At 38.2% G+C, this 23,681-nt stretch overlaps 1 protein-coding gene across 2 annotated transcripts in view; it reads right to left on the reverse strand.

Annotated features, from left to right (window-relative positions):
- Nucleotides 1–23,681, reverse strand: part of SCYL2 (SCY1 like pseudokinase 2) — a 60,589-nt gene that overhangs the window by 27,899 nt on the left and 9,009 nt on the right. Inside the window, exons 2-4 of one of the 2 annotated variants that reach the window (XM_065887012.1) lie at nucleotides 16,254–16,458; nucleotides 6,199–6,356; nucleotides 105–249 (exon numbers count right to left, since the gene is read on the reverse strand). In XM_065887012.1, coding sequence (XP_065743084.1) covers nucleotides 105–249; nucleotides 6,199–6,356; nucleotides 16,254–16,430 — 480 coding nt within the window. In that variant the 5' untranslated portion in view covers nucleotides 16,431–16,458. Of the gene's footprint in view, nucleotides 1–104; nucleotides 250–6,198; nucleotides 6,357–16,253; nucleotides 16,459–23,681 lie in introns of those variants that run through there. The other variant, XM_065887011.1, reaches the window with a different exon arrangement.

A 23,681-nucleotide genomic window follows, 5' to 3' on the forward strand; every position in this document is an offset into this window, starting at 1 on the left:
GATCTAAAGGTTTACATAAAGCAGTTTATACAGCTAAATTTGAAATGGCTAAAAACAATTTTGAAGGAAAATATTCTATCCACATGATGAATGAAAATACATACCTGAAGCAAACCATATTTAGTTTCTACATCATAAAGTTTATAATCCTTAATGTCTGGAGATACAGGGGAAGGTAGATTTTCCCAGTTACCCAGAACATTGGCTAAGCTGGCAAAAACTGGTTCCGTACAAAATGCCAAGCAATCCCTGTTTTAAAAAAGAAAAATATTAGTGGTCCTATTTAACTATCAACAAGAAGGTGGACAATTTTAGATTTATTTTCAGCATTAATATAACACACTTAGGCCAATAAAGCAAAGTCAGGAAGCTTTGTATATGAATTCCACTGGATAAATCATTCAGTCTTTTAAGTGTTATAACAGCTGTGTTACATTTTTTAAATTTAAAAAGTCAGGAAATAAACATTATCAACTGTGCATTTTGAATGATTGATATTCTTTTTTTTTTTTTTTTTTTTGTGGTACGCAGGCCTCTCACTGTTGTGGCCTCTCCCGTTGTGGAGCACAGGCTCCGGACGCGCAGGCTCAGCGGCCATGGCTCATGGGCCCAGCCGCTCAGCAGCATGTGGGATCTTCCTGGACCGGGGCACGAACCCACGTCCCCTGCATCGGCAGGCGGACTCTCAACCACTGCGCCACCAGGGAAGCCCTGAATGATTGATATTCTTTATGGAAAACCAATGAATTAATTTAACACACTGTTACATTATACCTATGATATTACCCTTATTTCTAAGCCTCTAAATCTCAGAATATGCTCAAAGGAAACTGTAGATTTCCCACAGACACCTCTGGAGCAATGAGTCAGGAAGAGGGACAGGGCATAGCTCCAGCTCCCACAGGACAGTCACTTTTTTTTTTTTTCACTGTTAAGAGCAAACACCTGGGTGAGGGAGGGGTCCTGAATTACGTCTCTTGGGACCTTTGTGAGCTGTTGGAACCCTGGGAGGGCACATCATTTTTGCATCTCTAGGACTGTCTTTTGCTCCTGTAAACAATGTGAAAACCCTTTTGTTCTTGCTTTGGGAAACATGACATCCTGTGGTGTCTTCTAGGGCAGGGGTCCCCAACCCTCGGGCCGCGGCCTGTTAGGAACCAGGCCGCACAGCATGCGGTGAGCAGCGGGCCAGGGAGCGAAGCTTCATCCGCCGCTCCCCATCGCTCGCATTACCTCCTGAACCACCCCCACCCCCGTCCATGGAAAAACTGTCTTCCACGAAACCAGTCCCTGGTGCCAAAAAGGTTGGGGACCACTGTCCTAGGGTACTTTGCAAGCCCTGATGTCCACTTGTCCTCCACAGCACATTGCCAGGACAGGCATGCGATGTGTGTGCTTGGTGCAGGGGAGGCGGGGGGGGGGGGTTCCTGTTTCTGGGTGGGTGAGTAGGAGTGACCGTGGAGCCCGTGTGCAGAGGATCAGCAGGGCTCCCCCAGGTTGCTGAGGGGCAGGACGTGTCAGAAGATGTGACGTCCTGGCCAGAGCATGGCCACATGGACACACCTGGAGCTCGGGGAGCTCCCTGGCAGGAGGTCCATGTGGAAGATCTCAGGACCGGGCAGCCAGGTCCAGATGCCGGTGGGAGTCACTAGCCTGATGACTACTTCAATCTCAGAGCACCTTTGCTTTTATCTATTTCATGTATCATTTTTAAAGGTGTCACAAGTTTCCAATTTTTAAAATTATTGTTCTTTGATTTTTTTTTTTTTTTTGGCTGTGCCGCACGGCTTCCGGGATCTTAGTTCCCCAACCAGGGATCGAGCCGGGGCCCTCAGCATTAGAAACATTCAATAAGCCTTCAGTAAGTCTTATAGAGTAATGACCAAGAGCTCAAGCTCTGAATACAAATACCCAACTTCAAGTCCCAGCATCTCTATTCCTTGTTGGTGACTTTGGACACTTTGAGCCTCACTTTGCCCATTTGTAAACTGGTGATAAAAGACCACCTTGAAAGGTGACTGTAAAGATCAAATGAGCAAATGCATATAAAATACACAGCATGTTGACTAAAATGTAAGCTCAATAAATGTTTACAATTGCTATTGTAATTACCAACTGTCTGAGATTCAAGTCCTAACATTTTGGACTTTGGCTTAGGCTCTGGCAATGAAGAACTACAAGGCAGTGCGGTAACAAAGCTATACCAAGCCTCTGCACCTGGACAGTAACTGTTTAATGGCAAATATGCCTTTTGCTGTTCTGTCAGTAATACTTGAGTTACTTTTCTTTCACTTTGAACCCATTTTTCAAATGAAAGCATATGCAGAAGTTCCATATGTATGAGCGATAAAGACAGAGCTACTTAGGTTGAAGAAGAAAGTTACACTGTCCTCCCTGCTCAGTTATCAATAAAGACGATGATCTTGATCTTGTTCCTGACTCCCACACTAAGCTCATTAACACAGTGGACACAGGCTTTCGTTTGCTGAACTGCACTGGAGGAAAACTGCTCAAAAACCCCTTAGTCTTCTCTACAGTTTCCAATGATTCCCAGGACTCATTTATTTCAGCAAATCTTATTTTTTTCCTTTTCTGTCTTGTCCCCAAAATCATCCTTGGTCATATCAATATTCGTAAGATTATTCTTCAAGCTTGAAGGCCTTATTATCTTTCATGAATATTTATTTCCATCATCATTACAAACAGTTACACACCAGAAGGGCTAAATCCTCTCTCAAGGCCACCTCCCCCAACCGCAGCTGTTTACTAGCCATTCATCTCCTACCCTTTTACTACCACCACCTAACCTAGCTTCCCAGTATCTTTATTCAACAAACTTGAAGTATTCAGTTCTGACTACACTTTATTCCTGTCTTTCTCCCTACTACCTCAACAATAAACTATCGCCCTTACTACCCTTTACTGGACAAACCCTTATTAACCCTGTAGGCGCCATCACAGGTTTTTTTACTCTCTTGCTTATGTCGTAAGCTGAAGGAAAAAATAGAAAACCCAAGTCTCTGTAGAGTCATAGCCTAAAGATACATAGTATACTTTATTTAACCTCGCTCTTTTTATTTTTCAAGAACATCCCTTCATAGCCCTCTTATCTTAACTCCTCATTCCATTAACTCCTTATTCCTTTACCTACTACTCATCTATTATCCACGTTCTATCTTGAAAAAGTAAAGTTCATGGAACATGAATGATCTCATTTCCCTACACTTTACCTCAGTATATTAGTGATTTGCAACTATCCTCCTGAAATTTCCTTTGAGTTCCTCCTATGGGACTTTATTCACATAATGATGTCTTCTCTGCTGGGTTCCTTTCTAGCTTCCAAACTGCCATCCTACTGAAATTACTGAATATCACTAACAACCTCTCATTAGTCAAATGCAATGGATTCTTCTCAGTCCTTATTTCCTTTTTATTTGGTGGTCCCCAGTGTTAGGGAGTCCTTTCTTCCCTCCTTTGGCTTCCATAACATGTTGCCAATGTTTCTCCTGTCATACAACATGATCCTTCCAATTTCTTTTGCTGGCTCTTCTTTCCCCTCTACATTTCAAGTTCTGTCCTCACTACTCTGCTCTTTTGACTCATGCTCTTGAAATTCATTTTTTTTTCATGGTTTTAATTACTACCTATATTTTACTCACCCCCATATACATCACCAACTCTGAACTTTCACCTGGATTACTTTTCTTTTTATTTTTTTATTAAAAAATTTTTTTTGATGTAGACCATTTTTAAAGTCTTTATTGAATTTGCTATAATATTGCTTCTGTTTTATGTTTTGGTTTTTGGCCCTGAGGCATGTGGGATCTTAGCTCCCCAACCAGGGTTTGAACCCGCACCCCCAGCACTGGAAGGCAAAGTCTTAACCACTGGACTGCCAGGGAAGTCCCTGGATTATTTTCTATAGCACATTTCTTTTGGATGATTCCAGTGTCATCTCCACATTATTAAGTCATTAAAAACCAGAAGTTATTTTTTTCATTCCCGTTCCTATTTCTATCAATGCTACTGCAATTTTTACAACCTATCAATGAAAATGCCTTAAAGTAATCTTTGAATTATCTCTCTTCATGAACGCCAATAAAGCCCTAGTCCTGTAATATTTAAATCACTATAAAAGAAGCTGCAGGGACAGAGAAAGATATAAAACACTGGCCTTTCTCCCTTCAAGAGACTTAAAACGTAATGATGAAATACAAGTTAGGGACTTCCCTGGTGGCGCAGTGGTTAAAAATCCACCTGCCAATGCAGGAGACACAGGCTCGATCCCTGCTCCAGGAAGATCCCACATGCTGTGGAACAACAAAGCCCGTGAGCCACAACTACTGAGCTTGTGCTCTAGAGCCCGCGAGCCACAACTACTGAGCCCGAGTGCCACAACTACTGAAGCCCACGCGCCTAGAGCCCGTGCTCCGCAACAAGAGAAGCCAACGCAATGAGAAGGCTGCGCACCGCAACGAACAGTAGCCCCCGCTCGCCGCAACTAGAGAAAGCCCACACGCAGCAACGAAGACCCAATGCAGCCAAAAATAAGTTAATTAATTAATTAAAATTTTAAAAAAATCCTACTTTATCCTCAGTCGGCTAAATATTGAGTCACCATATGATCCAGCAAGTTGGCTCCTAGGTTGTACACCCAAGGGAAATGAAAACGTATGTCCACACAAAAACTTGTACACAAATGTTTACAGCAGCAGTATTCATAAAAACCAAAAAGGAGAAACAACTCAAATGCCCATCAACTGATGAACAGGTAAACAAAATGTGCTATATTCATACAATGGAATATTAAAAAAAAAAGAAATACAAGTTAAAATAACAAAGGTGGGTAGGTTCTGATAGGTGACACTGTAACTACTGATAGAAAACACTCTAGAGGAAATAGCACAAACAAGCATGGAGTCAGGAAAGCTCAGGACAAGTGTGACCAAGAAAACTTAGTCCACTTTGAGATAGAGGGTTCATAATAGTGAGTGTTATGTAAGAAGACAACAACTATAGTCTTCTTCTGGGTTTATTTATACAAAGAAGGGCAGTAAAATATTATCATGATAAGAGACATAAAATAAGTATATTTCTGGGTAGGCACAGCATAGGCTCAGGAATCAGGGTGTCATAACTATGTGGCTTATGTAGTAGCAGCTCCAATCCTCAGTTCTTCTATATAGTTGTTGAGAATTAAATAAGTTAAAAAAATACAAAAAATTTAGTACAGTTTTTCACATGGTAAACATTAGATTTTTTTCTTTTAGGTTCAAAGAAAAGATCTTGTGTCTTTGGGGGAAGTGAGTAAGTGACAGTGGGTTACTTAAGATTCTAAAGTAAGAACTATGTAGAAATCCAAAATATAAAATAGATAAAAACCAAACTGTCCTGGTTGAAGGGAGATGGGAAGCCTGGGCCCCTGCCAGCTAGGTTCCTCCCCCTGCCTCTTCTTTCCCTATCCTTAAAATCCTAGGGTCCACAGAATGCATTGGCAAACCATTTGGTTAAGATCTGATTTAAGAGAGGGGAATATAGTCTGCTAAGTAGGAAGGAAGGAATAAATTAGGGGTTATGAGTAATGTGGAAAAGATTTATATAGCTGGGTATCTAAAGGAGTTATTAAAAGCACCAAGGCTTGAGGATCCAATTAAGATTACACAACATAAATTCTGTTTTCTTGTCATTCTCAGCAACAGTTCCCAAGCTCATTTTGAGAAAAAGAGATAGTAGAGTAACTGAGGACTATGGACTGACATACTGTACATAGTAAAAGGTTAAACATCGAGAACAGTACTACCTGGAATACACATAAAAACAGCCTCTGAATATTGAATCAATGAAAAGGGGGCAATGAATTCTAGCAAATTAACAAGAAAAATTACTTTCAGGCAGGGACTGTATTCTATACTTCTCTCACATCTTCCATTTGGACTGCTATAGTCTTGAACATAGAGTAAGCAAATACAGACTCATGGTAAATGTGAAGAAAACTTTTATTAATATTTCAAAAAGAGACATATACATAGAATATGCAAATAAATTTCAAAGAAATAACTAATCCATAAGAACTCAACACTCAGTTGATAAGAACTTTTCACTGACAGTATACTGTATAGATAGATTTCAAACAAAGTTTTTTTTAAAAAAAACTATTTGTTTAGGAAGTCTCTTATGTAAGTTTTCATAAAAATTTACCTGGATTCTTCTAAAGGATGCTGGACAGTAAGAAGTCGAGGGTGTCGTAGTCGAGTTAACTGTTGGACTCCTCGTTTTAGAGAATCGATGATTTGATCCTTTTCAAATTTTTGATATTTGTCAATCAGCTTTTTATCAAAGACAAAAACAGCTACTTCCTAATGAAAGAAATGTGTAACTAATTAATCAAGAATATATAAAAGCAATAAAATTTTATTTGAGTGTCACAACAGTCTACAAAGAGAAACAACTAAAAACGGTGCATTTTAGCACCATTGTAATACTTTTCTGATATTAAAAAATTGGTTTCTTCATAATTACTAAAGTTAAATATTTTTAGAGTTATAAGACTAAGAACCCTCATCTAAAGAGAACATAGGAAAATCTCCATCTTTCAACTCTGGTATCAGAGATACACACAAACTGTGTGTAATGTGTTGTCTCCTATGTAGTAATCTCTTATTTTACTGGAGTTCAAATAAAAGTTAAAATGTTAAAAAATTCAAAATGCTTTTCATAGTGATAACCCTGGATTATACTACAGAATCTTGAAATGCTTTTTAAAAGAAACGTCTTATATGTCAGGGAGTGCTTATTTATACAAAAACTCAATTTGTAAGCATCTTTTACATATTAATAACCCATACTCTTTCTCTCTCTCCTCTTGTTAAGGGCAGTAACTGGGAATGGTTACCAGCACGGGAAACTGCTCCCCTATCGTCTCTCTGAGATCAGTCACAGCTTATTTTATACTACTAAAAGCACACAACCTCCTTAACCACCTTCTCTCTTTCATTCTCTACCAGTTGCACAAAGAAAACAGTTCCCATCAAGTTACCTAATCTTAACAAATCAGTCAAAAAATAGCCATATTGATAGATGATATATTACAACTGTGTAATACATCAGTGATGCTGCTAGCTCTCCATCATAAATGCAAAGAAAACTGATAAAGTTGGAAGTAAAATTAGCAAAGAATCAATGCTAGCCCTCCAAAATTCTATGGAAGATTTTGAATGACTCTTTCAGAGCTCTGTGTCTCTTTCAAATGCTTTTAATTAAACCTACTACTACTCAACTATCTTTGAGTTGATACCAAGACAGTATCTTTCCATTTTATTGCTGTTCTCTTCTAATTATTTTTGCTACATTATGATTATTGCCTTCACAAGTTAGCCTGGCAACCTATTTACATAACGGAGATTCACTGCAGAAATCCAAATCAGTAAATTCCTCAAAACACAACTTGTTTTAAGTTGGAGCCTCCTTAGACATATATAGATAAGTTAAGGATTTTAGAGGATTGAGGCTCTGAAAAGTTGTAACGTAAAGGGACTATATTAGTAACTCAAATTGAACACCCTATTCCCCAAGCATCTGTGTACTTTTTAGGAATTATTCCACTCTTCACAGCAACCCATGAGACAAGTTATTATCCTCATTTCACAGATGAGGACACTGTGGAAAAGATAAACATATTATCTAAGATCTCACAATTGGTAAGATGAAGAATCAAGATTCAAACCCAGTCAGTCCAGCTCTAGGGGTCACTTTCTTAGCCAATACACCATTCTGTTTCCCCAGAAATAACAGGGCCAATAAACAAGACCCTAGTAAAACATGATATATGCCTTCAGTAAAACTATTTGAGTGAGAGCTTTAAATAGCACTCATATATATACTGCCTTCACAAGTTAACCTGGCATATACATATACATACACACACACAAACACAAAATATTAGCTCTTTTGATCATTTTGAGACACAGAACAGGAGCTAAGAGCATTATGTAATATTAACTTGAACTAAAAACAAATGACCTACAAGTTCAAGTTCCCATCTCACTATTCATGTGTACAATTTTTAGTAAGTGTTCCAACGTATTTTATAAATGCATCTAATTTAAATATGTTTATTTTTTCAAGATGTTTTAAGTCTTTAAAAAAAGATTACATGAAGTAACTTCTGAGCTCCTAAAGATTCACCACTCTAAAGGCAGAACACTACAGTTCATAAAGAAAAAGAAAAACACAACTCTCTCTGACATTCATTTATTGTTTTAGGTCAAAAATGAAAGATTCCTACATAGATCAGAACAGGTTATCAACTATCTTAAAAATATTTTCTTTGTTCGGGGCTTCCCTGGTGGCGCAGTGGTTGAGAGTCCGCCTGCCGATGCAGAGGACACGGGTTCATGCCCCGGTCCAGGAAGATCCCACATGCCGCGAAGCGGCTAGGCCCGTGAGCCATGGCTGCTGAGCCTGCGCGTCCGGAGCCTGTGCTCTGCAACGGGAGAGGCCACAACAGTGAGAGGCCCGCGTACCGCAAAAAAAAAAAAAAAAAAAAAAAATTTCTTTGTTCGGATCAGTTAATTAAAATTAACCAATGTCAACAAAGTAATGACTAATTAACTAACCTTTAGGCCTCATACTGACTCCTTAAAAGAAAACTCTTAGCCTGCACCTTGAAACCTTTCAACAGAATAGACTATCATCTAATTTCTAAATTTGTCTTTCCTCTACTACTTCACTATACTACCCCCTCTGCTAACACATATCACTTGTATAAAAATCCTATCCGTCTATACCTATATGTATATTACAAGCTTCTCGAAGAAAGAAACCATGCCATAAGTGTCTCTGTACCCACCACAGTATCTTCACCTAAAAGATACTCAGATGTTCATTGCCTACTGATGGTCAGTAAAGATAAGCAACTACTCAAAGCATTTCATTATCATGTTGAATTAAAACCGTTTTCAACTTTTCATTATGAAAATTTTCAAATATACCAAAAAAATGAGGTAGTGCAATCATCCAATATATCTTCCACTTAAGATTCAACTGTTAACGCTAATTAAAATGAGAGACTCTTTTTGCAAAATTACAAATAATACCAAATATAAAATAATGTAAGTAACATTTGGCACTCTATTGTTTATTCACTTAATATTTTTAAAAATACATTGGCAAAGAGAGTTACCCATAAATAAAAAGTATTTTTCTCAATAGCCTATCTTTAAACAAAAAAGGATATGAAATAAATTATCTTTTCTAAAAATTAATATTTGTCATAATGGAGGCTGTCTTTTGATATGGACCTAATTTATAATTTTTAAAAGCTACTTTGCTTACTATAACTACAAAGCTGAACTCTCACTGAAAACATGATAATTTAAGTGATAAAATCTGAGTTAGTATACACCAATGTATCTAGGATTCCCTAATAGCAATCATGAACTCCACTAACCTATTCCTCAGAGCCACCAGAGATGGTTTTTGAAACATAGACATTCCCTGAAATCCTTTATTTTATGGGCCTTTCAGGACTGGCTGGTGGTAACTCCAAGCATCATGTTCTTCTTTTTTGTGTGTGATTTTGGGACAATGTTCCTTTCTCAAAACAATAAAACAAAATATGTTTTTATTTAGATTAAGTTAAAAATAAGTTGAGATGACTGAGAGATAACAAGATATACTCCTTAAAATTACTAGACATAGTCTATGATCACTTTTTTTTTTTTTTTTTTTTTTTTTTTGGTGGTACGCGGGCCTCTCACTGTTGGGGCCCCTCCCTTGCAGAGCACAGGCTCTGGAGGCGCAGGCTCAGCGGCCATGGCTCACGGGCCCAGCCGCTCCGCGGCATGTGGGATCCTCCCAGACCGGGGCACGAACCCGCGTCCCCTGCATCAGCAGGCAGACTCTCAACCACTGCGCCACCAGGGAAGCCCTATGATCACTTTTGATCTAAGCAACTTGACTAGCACATTCACCTTTGCACAATGGTTTCCTTTACATTAAAGCTGTTAATATTTTAGAATTTAACTATTTATAATAATTTAATTATGCCTCTGTCTACACAATATTAGCAAGCTTTACCCCATGGACACTGGCATCTAGAATAACATAATGTAAATTCTGTAATAAGGAAGGGACTGTGTCCAAGCCTACATGTAGTAGAGTGGATAAATATGAATAGGTAAATTTTTACTGCATAATTAAAAAAAACTGATCAATCTTTATTATCCTCATATGAATAGCAACTTAACTGGGGGTGTTATGAAGCAGGGCAAAAGAAATAGGCCAACAAGTATGACTTTTAAGGCAAAATAAGACTGAAGTTGCCTTATTTTTTTAAAAAAGAACTACTCCAAAGCTGGATAAAAAAGATCGTAATAAATGTGGGACACTAGAAGACTCCTAATAAATGTTAAATCCATTTGAAGAGTAGTCACCTGGCAACACAGAATCTTGTGTCAAGATAAACAGAAATGCTTAATAAATAAATGCATGAATAGCCTGAGAACCAGGCAAAATTTTATATATAAACATACACACACGCACACGTATTTTTTAAAACATTTTCCCCCCAAATAAATCCCTTGGCTTGACATAGGAGAGTTGAAAGAGATTTCAAAATGTTGAGCTATTCTTCTACTTGAAAAGAAGTAAAAGTTATATATACAGGTGGGACAGAAACTATTTATGTAGTGCTTTTATTACAAATTATTTAAATATATAGCAGCCTTTATAGTTATAGTATTCCTATCTAACAGATACGGTGATGGTATTTCAATTTTAAAGGACATATATATGAAGCAAACGTTTCTCACTTATACATACAGTTTGACCAAAAAAAATTCCCTTTAATGACTTGTTTAAATAAAGTCTAATTAAAAATTAGAAAATTAAAAATTAGAAAAGCTAATGAAATCCAGTGCAGGGCATTTGTCTCAGAAATCTCTCTTAAATATTCTTTAAAAAGGAAATAAGGATATATTTGAAAAGAGTGTCTATGTTTATAAAACCATTTTAGTCCTAAATATGCTACTCTGTAGAAAGACTAAGTCAGTTTCAAAGCTATAAGAGAAATACAGCAGCATAAACTCTAAGCCTAGCAACTATCTACTAGACATTACAAAAGTTCAAGAGGTAGGGGAGCAGGAAATATTTCACTGAATTTTCAAAAATTAAATAGCCCTTTTTAGTTCAAAAGACTAACTATGGAAAGGTTTGGGCAGAGATGTGGAGATCTATAACTGCTGGTGGATGTGTACATAGGCACAAACACTCTGGAAAGCTTTTTGGCACTGAACAGATACATACACTATTACCTAGCAATTCCATATCTAGGTAACATGTCATATATGCCAACAGCACACAACAATGTTCACATTAGTACTCTATATATCAAGGAAAAGAAAAATTGCTGTGTTCAACTACATAGATGTATTTCATGAAAATAAATTTAAGAAAAGGGAGCCAAACACAAAAGTACACGCTATGCTTCCACCTAAACAAAATTCAAAAACTGGCAAGATTATTCCTAAGTGTCAAAGGACAGGAGAGCAGTTAGCCCTGGAGAGAAGGGGCGGGGTTGGGGTGGGGTGGGGGGAGGTAATAAATATGAAGAGACATGAGTATTAGCAATGTTTTCTTGATATGGATGCTGGGTACACAGATGTGTTCACGGTGAACATTCAAAAAGCTGCTCACTCATGATTTGTGCACTATTCCACATGTGAGTTCTTAAAAATAAGTTTATATTTTAAAAATTAGACAACTTAAATTCCCTAAATGTCACCTTGAAATGTTTTATAGCATCTCTAGAAAGACATTCTAGAAAGAGTAATGGTTAAGAACTAAGAGCTGCTTCTAAATAAACACTCAAAAAGGAAACTAAATAGCACTTGAGCCTAAATAGTAGCTTCCAGGGCTAAGCTGTATTTAAAGATCTATCCATTTCAACATGTTTACATGTTGTATTTGGTTAAGTTTATCTAAATAAAAACTTTTAAAAGTCTTAACGGCTCATTTTATATACAAAACTGGCCTAAGAAATTTATTTTACTGCAAAAAATCAACTATACACTTGTCTTGAAGATTCTTAGAATTCTTAATTTCACTTTCATAAATTATTCACTATGACGTGTTTCTTCAATGAATGTCTTTCAAAAATAATAAAAAGCAACAGAAACTTATTTTTGGAAGCATAAAGACAGAATAATAATACAGATGTCCAATCAGGTACAATGAAGGCACAAGTAACCAGGTGCAAGTAACTTTTTATTTACCAATTCTTTATCGTGCTGCATTCCAGGTTTCATAAATATGTACTTTTTCTCATCAGTTTCGTAGGTGCTATTATTACTACTCTTCTAAGAGGTCTTCAAACATTTAGGTTAAAAAGTTAAAAGTTGGGATTTCCCCGGTGGCGTAGTAGTTAAGAATCCGCCTGCCAATGCAGGGGACACAGGTTCGAGCCCTGGTCCGGGAAGATCCCACATGACGTGGAGCAACTAAGCCCATGTGCCACAACTACTGAGCCTGCGCTCTAGAGTCCGGGAGCCACAACTACTGAGCCCACGCACCACACTACCAAAGCCCGTGCACCTAGATCCCGTGCTCCACAACAAGAGAAGCCACCGCAGTGAGAAGCCCGCACACCACAAAGAAGAGTAGCCCCAGCTCACCGCAACTAGAGAAAGTCCGTGTGCAGCAACAAAGACCCAATGCAGCCAAAAAGAAATAAAAATAAATTTTAAAGTTAAAATTTCTACATGATCTGAAAATTATAATTAATCATGTACTAATGTGAACTTGAAATAACCCTAGGAAAAAATACACAGATAATCTTTAAAGGGGTATGCAAACCCTAAAAATACTAATACAAGGATTCTTTTAACTTGGAAATACTGCTGTGTTTTTTGTTGTTGTTGTTGTTGGGTTTTTTTTGGACAATGTGAAATTATGATACTTTTTTTGAAGATCATGTAAAAAAAGTGAAATGGGGGAAAAGAACAAGACTTAAACTTTAAATGCAATGGTTTAAATATCATGGTATTTATTTCATATCATGGTATTTATTTCACTGCCATGTAACAACAGAAAACACCTTCATATTTTTAACTATTAAAACCAGGTATGAGAGCTTCCCTGGTGGCGCAGCAGTTAAGAATCCGCCTGCCAATGCAGGGGACACGGGTTCGAGCTCTGGTCGAGGAAGATCCCACATGCCACAACTAAACCCGCGCTCCCCAACTACTGAAGCCCGCACGCCACTACTGAAGCCCGTGTGACACAACTACTGAAGCCCATGCACCTAGAGCCCGTGCTCTGCAACAAGAGAAGCCACCACAATGAGAAGCCCACACACCGCAATGAGGAGTAGCCCCACTCGTGGCAACTAGAGAAAGCCGGCGCACAGCAACGAACACCCAACACAGACAAAAACAAATAAATAAATAAATTTATTTTTAAAAAAACAGGTATGAAAATCTCCTAGCCCAAAGCCTCATACCCGATGTTTACCTCAAAGTCAAATTTAAGATCATATATTCTACTATAAAACACAACTACAATCAAGTACACTGTATGCTAAATCAAATAAAGCTGAGAGGGTAAGAAAGATGCCTTCAGTCTCAATGTCCCTTTAAGGGGGAAGAAAACGACTAGCAGAGTATCCTTTTCCATTATTTTTCTCCCAGTTTCTCTAAAATCAGCACTGCCCAATAGAACTTTCAGTGATGATAGAAAGTTCTTTACCTGCACTGTCCAATACGGTAATATGAGCCACATGTGGCTACGGAGCATTTGAAATGTGACTAGTCCAATAAAGAAACTGAATTTAATCTTATTAAATTTTAATTAATTGAAAAAACCATATATAGCTTATGGCTACCAGATTGTATTAAGCACAGCTCTAGATTATCTATTTTTTCTGATTCCCTTTTAATAAAAATGAGGCCATTGAAAAAAGAACTAAAACTTTTCAATTAAGGGAGAAATTCAAATGAGGCTTCAGTGCCAAGAGACTTAGCTATTCCTTAAGGAATTAGCCAGCAGTCGAGACAGGATACTCACGAGGTCTAACCCTCTGAGGTTTGAAAGAGGCAAAAGAAAATTCAAAATCCACAGAGAGCAATGATATATTCTAAAACTACCTTTTTCCTCAAAGCAATAAATTTGGGGAAAAAAAGGAATACAGTTAAAGTTTCATAAGAGATCTCAGTTCCGGAAGTCAGCAGTTGAGAAATGCTGTATTAATGTGTAATATCTAATTAACTATCTATTATTTGTGCCTGGTTCTCAAGTTCTATTAGCACCAACAGAAGCTCCAACATTAGAGGATTTCAGCATATGAACTAATGATATAAACACAAACACCTAGAACTCTTTTGGTTAAGGACAAAGACACTATTATGTTATTACGTCCTTAATAAACAATGCAAAATTTAGTAAATTTGGTGTTATTTCATTTTCCCTTTCTATAATTGATTATAAAAGCAATTTGTGCTGGTGTTGGAGGTTGGTCATTTATATAACTTCATGACCTCATTCATAACTTTTTAAGTAGTCAATACTCAAGAAACCATTTATTTTTTTGGATGAGCTCTTGGTGAAAGAGAAAACAATGTTCAAAAATGACCAATCGGGCTTCCCTGGTGGCGCAGTGGTTGAGAGTCCGCCTGCCGATGCAGAGGACACGGGTTCGTGCCCTGGTCCGGGAAAATCCCACATGCCGCGGAGCGGCTGGGCCCGTGAGCCATGGTTGCTGAGCCTGCGCGTCCAGAGCCTGTGCTCCGCAACGGGAGAGGCCAAAACAGTGAGAGTCCCGAGTACCACAAAAAAAAAAAAAAAAAAAATGACCAATCAATATTTAAGATAAAGATCAACTTTGGACTTAAAGACTTCTAACCAAATGGCAATAAAAACAAGATTTACACATCGGGTACAAACCACATACCAGCAATCCTATCACAGAACCAAGATTCTTCCTTCATAAAAGGATAACCAAAGCCAATTTCTTCTTTAACATACTTGTTTGGGAAATAAGCTGGTTTTGGAAAAGTCACAATGCATACTCACAATTGTACAATTTTGATAGTCATTGGAAAATATGTGTATTAAATCCCATGTCTTAAATTTGATATGTTTCACATATAGGGAAGTAAAAGTACTTTTGGAAAGTGATTTTTCTTTTTTTTTTTTGCGGTATGCAGGCCTCTCACTGTTGTGGCCTCTTCCGTTGCAGAGCACAGGCTCCGGATGCGCAGGCCCAGCGGCCATGGCTCATGGGCCCAGCCACTCCGCGACATACCGGGGCACAAACCCGTGTCCCCTGCATCGGCAAGCGGACTCTCAACCACTGCGCCACCAGAGAAGCCCTCTTTTTTCTTTTTTGATTCTTCTTTTTAAAGAACATATCTCCACAAACATTTTAAACCTGGTGATTTTTCAATTCTTTTAACAATTCCAACAAAGTTGTTAGTAAAATTTAACACTAACAATCCTCCACATTTCTAAGAACAGTCTGTTGGTCTCTTAAGTCAAATAAAAATAAAAATACAACTCATTCAAACTACTCTTCACTAAAAGAACAGTTTTAAAATAATTTTTAAATCAATATACCCCCAAACATACTACTGATTATATGCCACAAATGTATCCCCTGATGGTAAAAACTATAGTGTTAATAAATATGAAAAAATATTATAGAAGCCTATTTTCTATAAGGCTATAGAATAAAAGAGGGAATAAGGATGCTTAAAAAAGAATGTTAGAAAAATTTGAGTATTTTGTCGTAATGTATTGATAAAGATAAAAAGGAACATGGCAATTTTTATTCTAAAACACTTTGCTAAAAGAGGGAGGAGATATGGGGATATATGTATAGCTGATTCACTTGGTTATAAAGCAGAAACTAACACACAGTTGTAAAGCAATTATACTCCAATAAAGATGTTAAAAAAATAATAAAAACCACTTTGCTAAATATTAAAATCTAATACACTCATTTGTGCAACTGATATGTTTGTTATTAAGTAAACAAAATTAAAGTACAAGATGAGATGATATATCAAACAATGTATTTGTAACAATGAGATTCAAGGGCATGTTTAAAAGCATTTGTTTTTCTATGACTTCATTAGATGAAATGACAACTAAAGAACCCATTACTTTTAGCATTTCTTAACATAAAAATGTATACATGCACATTATGGTACTTATTAGCTTGTGTGTTCCTTCCAACTGGACTCTAAACTAAAACTTACCTGCTTTGTTGACTTTTTTGTGCCATTAAAAATCTTCCAAGCTAGCCCACTGCCACCACTGGCAATGTGTCGACCAACATCAAATTCTCTAGTGACAGGATTTCCCATCACAGCACTAGTGACATCAGCTGTCACTTTTGTAACAGTACTCTTCAACTTATTAAGCATGGACTCCATGGCTGCAATTCTGGGTAGTTATAGTTACCTAGAAACATAGGGGGATAGGAGAGCACAGATCATTTGTTCTTACTTCTTTAAGTATTTATTCATTATTTAGTCTGAAAGCTTAATATACCCCAAACAATGAGCAAAACAATCCTATAGAAACAAAAGCTATATGTTAGTTTTGCCTCCAGAGAACCCAATATACTTGAATGCAAATTTAAGTCTAGGAACCGAACTGTGCTTCAACCTCAATTGTCACAGACCAATAAGAGAAAAGACATATTCACACTGACACTAACATGAATGTTGCTCAACTATATAACATGGTCCATATTATAAGACCCTTTAAGACTTAAAGTGGTATAGAGGGTCTGAATCTTCACAGTAAAAAAAAAAAACTATAAAAAACCTGAAAGGCTCTAATGTTATACTAAGCAATAAATTTGTACTTCATAAAAGTTTTGTCCACTGTTGAACTATGAAGTCACTTAAGAATATTTTCTAAACAAAAAGCTAAAGGACAATAACACATGAACAAGCAATAGGTAATAAAATATTTTTCAGATGTTACACATTTCTGGTGATGATGGAGGAACAAACACTATATTTACTCTCCCTCCTCAACAACTGGAAACTGGACAAAATATATGAAACAAATGTTTTCAGATATTGAACAGGCAGCACAGGCCACGTGATCCCAGTGAGAAAGCAAACAAGGTGAATTCTAGGGTTGCCCCAGCTTTCTGCCTAGAGGCACACTGCAAACCATGGAGTAGACAAAGAATCCCAAGCATAGTCTAACTGAATTAAGGAGTTGAGGCAAGAAATTGGAATTCAATGATGCTGAGATGTCTGGGACTTCTGAGACAGAATTTCAAAGGGAAGGGGGAAGAAGAGAAAAAAAATTTTTTTAAGGCCAAAAAAGAGAAGGGAACAGTGCTGAAAAAGAGCTCCAGAAATTTGCAGGGGTCCCCCTGATGCTTTGTTGAATACTAAGATGCACATACATAGTATGCAACTTCACCAGGTTGAAACGGAGCAGGACCCTATGGGGCCCTCTCAGGTACAAATACTTTCTGTGTCCCCCCATTTCTTGTTTGTAGGAAATAGGCTTCATTCACCCCCCTTGACCTTCCCTGAGTTCCAAAGGGCAAAATCGAACAATTGCTTATCAGGGAATGGATGGAATGCAGAAACAAAAGAGGAGGAGTCAAGAAACAATAATGCAGCCTCAGGGCAGGGTCCTGGTCCTCAAAGAATATACATAACAATACCTTTGAGTTCTTCTACAGGAACTAAGGCCCGCCCCCACCCAGGTAGAGGATTATAACTTCAGGTTGAGCATGAGATTCCTGGAACACCACCCTGTTACCTCACCACCAACCAAGCAGAAGAAAATCTGCACACAGTGGCAGATAAACTGGACTGATCCCCTCCCCAAATGATTCCCCCTTTAAAAACTTTCATGATCAAGCAGAATCTTTGGAGCTGGGTTTTTGGACACCAGTCTGCCATCTCCTCAAGTTGCTGGCCTCCTGAATAAAGCACCTTTCCGTTCTTACCAGCACTTGCCTCTCAAGTATTGGCTTTCAAGCAGCAAGCAGCCGAACCTGAGTTCAGTAAGAAGGTCAGGCAATGAACAACTAGCGAGCTGTGAGCTGAATAGTTACAGAGTTCATACAGGGCTGCAAATCTTTTAATTTTTCAAGCTAGAGTGGAGAGACCTCATTGATCACTAAAGGCACTCAGTAGAAACCCCAGAAGGACTATGCATTGGTACAGAATAAACCATTCTTAAAGTATCCTAAACCTGCCCTAACAAACTAAAAAGCTAGCCTCAAATGATCAAACTAATCATAGATTACTTAACTGCTTACCAGAATGAAACCCAATACTCATGAAATGGAGACAAAAATAATTTCAGATACTAAGCGATATAACATTCACAATGTTCAGTATGCAATCAATAATTATCAGACGTGCCAAGAAGAAAATGTGATCATAACCAAGACCAAAATCAGTCAATAAAAACAGACTCCAAATGAGCTTATAGAATTAGCAGCAAAGATATAAAAAACTATCATATGTCCAAGTGAGACAGGAAGGAAGAGCTCAAGGGACAACAGTTAAAAGAATAACACAGCCAGCACTTCCCTGGTGGCGCAGTGGTTGAGAGTCCGCCTGCCGATGCAGGGGATACGGGTTCGTGCCCCGGTCTGGGAAGGTCCCACATGCTGCGGAGTGGCTAGGCCCGTGAGCCATGGCCGCTGAGCCTGCACTCCACAACGGGAGAGGCCACAACAGTGAGAGGCCCGCGTACCGCAAAAAAAAAAAAAAAAAAAAAAGAATGACACAGCCATTGAAGATATGACAAAAACTGGTTAGGCCCAAGATGGCAGAAGATCTGACTTCCCGTAGACCTTGAGCCTCATTATATGCTCATTGTAATACACTAGAATGCTAAATGACACACCCACAGGTGCCATGACAGTTCTGAGGCTGACCATAAAAGGCCAAAAAGTGAGTGGTGGCCTAGTTCCTGGAAATCCCTGCCCCTTTCCCCAAATAGTTGAAATAATCCTCCTACTCATTAGCATAAGAAATTACCCAGCCCATAACAACAACTTCATATCCCAGGGCCGCTCTCACTTTCTGAGACAGTCTGCATTCTGCCAATTTTAATGTTTATCTATCTAAATAAACCTGCTTTGGGCTTCCCTGGTGGCACAGTGGTTGAGAGTCCGCCTGCCGATGCAGGGGACACGGGTTCATGCCCCGGTCCGGGAAGATCCCACATGCCGCGGAGTGACTGGGCCCATGAGCCATGGCCGCTGAGCCTGCGCGTCTGGAGCCTGTGCCCCGCAACGGGAGAGGCCACAACAGTGAGAGGCCCAAGTACCGCAAAAAAAAAAAAAAAAAAAAAAAAAAAGTAGGGCTTCCCTGGTAGCGCAGTGGTTGAGAGTCCGCCTGCCGATGCAGGGGACACGGGTTCGTGCCCAGGTCCGGGAAGATCCCACATGCCGCGGAGCGGTTCGGCCCGTGAGCCATGGCCGCTGGGCCTGCGCGTCTGGAGCCTGTGCTCCGCAACAGGAGAGGCCACAACAGTGAGAGGCCCACATCCCGCAAAAAAAAAAAAAAAAAAAAAAAAAAAAGTAAATAAACCTGTTTTCACTTTACTTTGGCTGGCTCTTGAATTCTTTCCATACAGGAAGCCAAGGACCCTCACTTGGCAGCCTGTCCTGGGACTCGCCAGAGACTGAGACATCTCGCCAGAGACTGAGACATGACTATTCTCTCGCTTCTCTCTTCTCCTGTAAAACAAGTATTTAGGGGAAAGCACGAACATAATAAAAGAAAATAGAATATTAAAAAAAATCAAATGAACACTCTAGAGACAAAAATATCTCAAATAAAAAACTCAGAGGATATAATTACCAGATTAGACAATGTAGGAAAAAAAGATCAGTGAAACCTGAAGATAGAGTAAAAGGCTGGGAAAAAATAAATGAACAAAGTCTCAGTGACCTGTGGGACAATATCACAGTCTAACATATATAACTGAATCTCAAAAATGAGGGGGAAAGGGGAAAAATAATATTTGAAAAATAGCCAAAAATTTTCCAAATTTGATGAAAACTATATAGCACCAAGAAATTCAATAAACACAAAGCAGGATGAACACAAAGAAAACCATGCCTAAATATGTCATATCAAATAGCTGAAAATCAGTGATTAAGAGAAAACTCTTAAAAGCAGCCAGAGAAAATAGGCAAATTATATACAGAGGAAAAAAGATAAGAATTTCCCCCAAACTTCTCATCAGAAACTATACTAGGGAACAGGCTGAATAAGGAAAGGCCACGGACAACTGAATAAGGTCTCAAAAGAGCTAAAAGAAACTGCTGACATAGAATTCTATAAGCCATGAGGGAAAGAAAAAAAAAAAACTTTCAAAAATAAATGTGAAATAAAGACTTTTTCATGAAAACCTGAGAGAATTTGTTGCCACCATATATTTACTATAAGAAATATTAAAGGAAGCCCTTCAAACAGAAGGCAAATGATACCAGATGGAAATCTGAATCTACAAAAGGAATGGAGGACTCTGAAAATAAAAATTATGCAGGTTTATAAAAAACTCCTCATGTTATGTTTGAAAGACAGCTGATCATTTAAAGCAAAAATAACAAAAATGTATTGTGCTTATAATATATGTAGAAGTAAAAATATGATAAAACAAACCAAGGATAAGAGAGGGGAAATGGAGGGAGCTTCCCTGGTGGCGCAGTGGTTAAGAATCCGCCTGCCAATGCAGGGGACATGGGTTCAAGCCCTGGTCCGGGAAGATCCCACATGCCACAGAGCAACTGGGCCTGTATGCCACAACTACAGAGCCTGCGCTCTGGAGCCTGCAAGCCACAACTACTGAGCCCATGTGCCACAACTACTGTGCTCCGCAACAAAAGAAGCCAATGCAATGAGAAGCCCGCACACCACAACAAAGAGTAGCCCCTGCTCACCACAACTAGAGAAAGCCCATGCACATCAACGAAGACCCAATGCAGCCAAAAACAAATAAATATATTTATTAAAAAAAAAGAGAGAGGGGGAAATGGAAGTATATTTTTGAAATATTCTTATATGTGAGGTAGCATAACATCATTTGAAGGTAGACTGTGGCATATTAAAGACATATTATAAACCCTAGAGTAATAACTAAAATAATAAAGAGGCAAAGCTAAAAAGCTAACAATGGAAATAAAATGCAATCCTAAAGTAAACTGAATTAATAAAAAAAAGTAGGAAAAGAAAGGAACAAAGAACAAATGTGAAAAACAGAAAATAAATAGCAAATAATAAGTTTGAATCCAACCATATAAATAATTACATTAAATGTAAATGATTTAAAATTCCAGTTAAATGGCTGAGACTATCAAACTAGATTAGAAAAGCAAGACCCAACCGTATGCTGTTTATAAGAAACCCACTTTAAACACACTTTACAAAATGATTTAAAACTAAAAAAATGTGAAAATATACAAGCTAGAGTGGCTATATTAATAACAGGTAGAACAGGCTTCAAGACAAAGAGGGACACTTCATAATGACAGAGTTGTCAACTCTCAAGAAGACATAACAATCCTAAACTCTCAAGAAGACATAACAATCCTATTTAGTGTACACACTAAATAAGAGAGTTTCAAAATAAATGCAGCAAAAACTGACATAACTGAAAGAAGAAATAGACAAATCCACAAGTGTAGCTGGAGACTTCATGGGTCCTTTCTCAGTAGCAAATGGACAGATAGATCAAGTAGACAGAAAATCAATAAGGACGTAGAAGACTTGAACAACACTAACAAATAACCTGACCTAAAAGACTCCACTCTACAAAAGCAGAATGCATTTTGTTTTCATATGTACATGGAATATTCACTAAGATAGACTATATGCTGGGCCATAAAACAAGTCTCAAAATACTTAAACCTACTGAAATAATACAAAATAAGTTCATTGACCACAATGAAATTAAGCTAGAAGTCAGTGATAGAGAAATATCTAGAAAAATGCAAATATCTGGAAATTAAACAATACTTCTAAATACCCAAGGGCTAAAAAAGAAATCACAGAGAAAATTTTAAAATATTTTGAAGTGAATGAAAATGAAAAATCTGTGGTATGTAGGCAAAGCAGTGCCCCATAGGAAATTTATAGCTTTAAATGTTTATTAAAAAAAAAAAAAAAAACAAAATCAATGGTATAAGCTTCTATCTTAGGAAGCTAGGAAAAAAAGAGAACATTATACTCAAAATAAGTAGAAAGAAGGAAATAAAGAGTAGAAATCAGGTTTCCCTGGTGGTGCAGTGGTTAAGAATCCACCTGCCAATGCGGGGGACACAGGTTTGAGCCCTGGTCCGGGAGGATCCCACATGCCACGGAGCAACTGAGCCTGTGCGCCACAACTACTGAGCCTGCGCTCTAGAGCCTGCGAGCCACAACTACTGAAGACCGTGTGCCACAACTACTGAAGCCTGCTCGCCTAGAGCCTGTGCTCTGCAACAAAGAGAAGCCACTGCAATGAGAGGCCTGCACACAGCAATGAAGAGTAGCCCTGGCTGCCACAACTAGAGAAAGCCGGCGTGCAGCAATGAAGACCAAACGCAGCCAAAAATAAATAAATCTATTAAAAAAAAAAGAGTAGAAATCAATGGAACGACTGAATTTAATGTAATTTAATACTCTATAAAATAGAAAAATGAAAAAGAAAAAAATCAATGAAGCCACGCTCTTTCTTTTTTTTAAAGATAAACCTCTAGCTACATTAAGAAAACTTTTAAAAACACAAAATGACCAATATCAGAAACAGAAGAAATCCTACGGATGCTAATCCTATATAGAGCCTAAAGATTCTAAACAAATCAGATATCATATTATGGATGATCTTATGCCAGCCAATTAATTCAACAACTTGGATAAAGTGAAAAAATTCCTTGAAAGGTACAACTACCATAACTGAAGAGAAAGTCAGAATAATCCTATTTAAGAGAAATGCAGGGCTTCCCTGGTGGCACAATGCTTGAGAGTCCGCCTGCCGATGCAGGGGACGCGGGTTCGTGCCCCGGTCCCGGAGGATCCCGCGTGCCACGGAGCAGCTGGGCCCGTGAGCCGTGGCCGCTGGGCCTGCGCATCTGGAGCCTGTGCTCTGCGGCAGGAGAGGCCATGGCAGTGAGAGGCCTGTGTACCGCAAAAAAAAAAAGAAAAAAGAAATGCAATTCATAACTGCAACTCTCACCACAAGGAAAACTCCAGGCTCGGAGGGGTTCACTGCTGAATATTATCAAACATTTAAGGAAGAAATAATTCCAGATCCATATAAGCTCTTCCAGAAAATAGAAGACAATAGAACACTTTGATGTTCTATAGTCAGTATCACCCTGATACCAACACCAAATAATGACACAAGAAAACTTCATATCAATATACATCATCAACAGGTAAAAATCCTTAACAAAACATTAGCACATCCAACAAATCCAACCCCACAACCAAGTGGAATTTATCTCAGGAATGCATTGATTTAACACTCAAAAACAAATCCACGTCATTCACCATATTAACTGAATAATGGGTAACAGAAAATATATGATCATCTCAGTAAAGGCAGAACAAATTTTTTGATAAAAATTCAATACTCATTCACAATAAAAACTCTCAGCAAACTAAGAACAGAAAGGAACTTCCTCAACCTGATAAATGGCACCT

Source organism: Phocoena phocoena, chromosome 11, assembly GCF_963924675.1.
Source record: "Phocoena phocoena chromosome 11, mPhoPho1.1, whole genome shotgun sequence".
In the NCBI taxonomy this organism is placed as follows: Eukaryota; Metazoa; Chordata; class Mammalia; order Artiodactyla; family Phocoenidae; genus Phocoena; species Phocoena phocoena.